At 41.8% G+C, this 2,500-nt stretch overlaps 1 protein-coding gene across 1 annotated transcript in view; it reads left to right on the top strand.

Annotated features, from left to right (window-relative positions):
• The first annotated feature begins 644 nt into the window (after positions 1 to 644).
• Positions 645 to 2,500, top strand: part of LOC138015787 (kelch-like protein 8) — a 6,311-nt gene continuing 4,455 nt past the window's right edge. The window contains exon 1 of the mRNA XM_068862899.1: positions 645 to 2,011. Within this exon, the coding sequence (XP_068719000.1) occupies positions 831 to 2,011 (1,181 nt within the window). The 5' untranslated portion in view covers positions 645 to 830. The remainder of the gene's footprint in view (positions 2,012 to 2,500) is intronic.

Consider the following 2,500-nt stretch of genomic DNA (forward strand, 5'->3'; position numbering starts at 1 on the left):
CGGGAAGGGGGGGAAGTTGCAGGGTCGATTTGATCGGCGCATTTAAGAGACTGGGACGGCAACCGGAAGTAAGCTGTTTTCCCTTCTAACTTGTCTTCACACAACCACATTTACATTGCTAAATATCTTTTCTCCGCTAGAGTTGATTGGTATAAAAATCTGGGAGACCCCACTGCCCTGGCACGCGAAATGTTTTATTCCGGTTGCCGTCCTCGTCTCAAAAACGCGCCTGCTTAAGCTCCCTATTTAATTTACATGAGACCGGTACGAAGTCAGACCGGTCTGAGTTCATTTTTCAGGCCGGTTTCGTGTAAACGAAAAAGAAGAAATGTATGGAGGCCGATACGAACTCATGCCGGTCTGAGTTCTCAAGTAAATACCGGTCCCTCTCTGAAGAAGGGTACGCCTGATCGCAGGTTAAGCAGTTCCCGCCGTTCAGGGCCCTGTTTCAAGATGAGTATTCATACGTTTTTCTTTCCACCTCATTTTTTTTTTTCAAACGAAATCTGGACAGCGAGACAGTTCACCCGGCCTGACAATGGGGTCAGGACCCCGGAAAAGGAACCACTTCCGAATGTTTAACGAAAAATCAGCAAGCTCAGCAGATGGGAAACTGGGAATAGACAAAAACAATAGAGTCGACCACTTCTGCCATATTTGCCGACTGGTCCACGTTAAATTAAGAAGTTAAGTTTCTTGAGAATAATTGAGGTATCATTTTCGTTTCCTGGCCATTCACCTCGTTTTCACTTTCGAAATGTTAATTATGGCTTCACTTTTAACGGCGAAATAATGTAGGCCTATGACAATAGTTTTTCTTGGATTCAACAATGGGAGACATTATCGTTGACACATACCATTACGAAGCAAATAGCCTGCCCAGTGAGGCTTTCACCGTTTTATTTCAGTTCTTTCGCGAACAGAAGCTCTGCGACGTAGTTATACAAGCCGGGGAACGAAAGCTGAAGTGTCACCGTGTTGTGCTGTCGTCTTGCAGTCCGTACTTTCGTGGAATGTTTACAAATGAAATGATGGAGTGTACACAGGATACTGTGGTCATCCAAGGATTATCCGAAGATGCGGTTATTCAGTTAATTAATTTTATTTATACCCGCAAAATAACCATCAACATCGATAACATAGAAGCGCTGTTGACTGCAGCGGCCGTATTTCAGCTAGATTCAGTCGTTCATGCTTGCTGTGAGTTCATGAAGCGCCATTTGCATCCATCGAACTGTTTAGAAATGAGAGCATATGCTGAGCTTCATGGCTGTTTGGATTTCATAAAGGCAGCAGACACGTACGCTAGAAGCTGTTTCTTGACTTTGATGAACACCGAAGCCCTTCTTAAAACGTCCTTCAGACATTTCCTATCTATTGTCTCTGGAGATGATCTCTTTGTAAAGCGTGAGGAACAAGTGTTTGAGGCTATTATGGCTTGGGTGCGTTATGATTTACAATCACGTGAAAAAAACCTCGCAGAACTTTTCAGTCAAGTCCGACTACCTTTAATTAAAATTGATTACATAATACAGGGGGTCGCAAGAGACCCCATTGTAAGGCCAAATCTTGCTTGTAGAGATTTGATTGATGAAGCTAAGGATGTAAAGCTCTGTTCTTCACTTGTGAAGGCTAACATAAGAACACAGCCCCGTAAATCAACTTCTGGGACATTATTTTCCATTGGTGGCCGTGGGAAATCTGGAAATCCTCTTCAATCTATTGAATGCTACGACTGGTTTCACAATTGCTGGTTTCAAGGTGCTGAGGTGTCCACACCTCGACGACATGTTGCAGTGGCATCAGTCGGAGGAATGGTGTATGCGATTGGTGGCCATGATGGTGGTTACCATTTGAACACAGTTGAACGTTTTGATCCTGATATAAACCAGTGGAATGAAGTCTCACCCATGGACATTTCACGGCGTGGAATGTCAGCTGGTGTTCTTGCGGGGCAAATTTATGTTGCTGGAGGCTTAGATGAGACAACTTGCTTTGACACAGTTGAAAGGTGCACATACATTTTGTTTCCGTACTTTTTGACCAACAAGCTTAACTTCAACTTCACATGTATTGCTCATTTTCAGTCTCAAGACAGCCATGTCATTGCCAAATGACTATGGTTGTACAGCAAAATTTTTGAAGCACGAATCAGCTATCTTTCTGTTATACAGTGCAGTATTAAAGTGGTACTATGATCAAAAATTCAAATGTTTTTTTCTTTGGATTTCAAAACTATGTTAACTAAACAGCAAGTGACCAAAGTTTTAAGCCTTAATTTCAAAGAGACACTTGTTTATTTTAATCAGAATTTTCCTATTTAATGGTCCGCCATTACTAACTTTAAAATCTTGAGAGGGTTGGATCTATGAGAAAATTAAGTCAAAGACTCACTAGTTTAAGAACGCAATGCATTTGTACATGGCTGAATTAATATGCAGCACAGGAATTTTGGGCTTTCAGATTTTAAAACTCGTGTTTTGCATACATAATAAACTGT

This window comes from Montipora capricornis, chromosome 9 (assembly GCF_036669925.1).
Source record: "Montipora capricornis isolate CH-2021 chromosome 9, ASM3666992v2, whole genome shotgun sequence".
Classification (NCBI taxonomy): Eukaryota; Metazoa; Cnidaria; class Anthozoa; order Scleractinia; family Acroporidae; genus Montipora; species Montipora capricornis.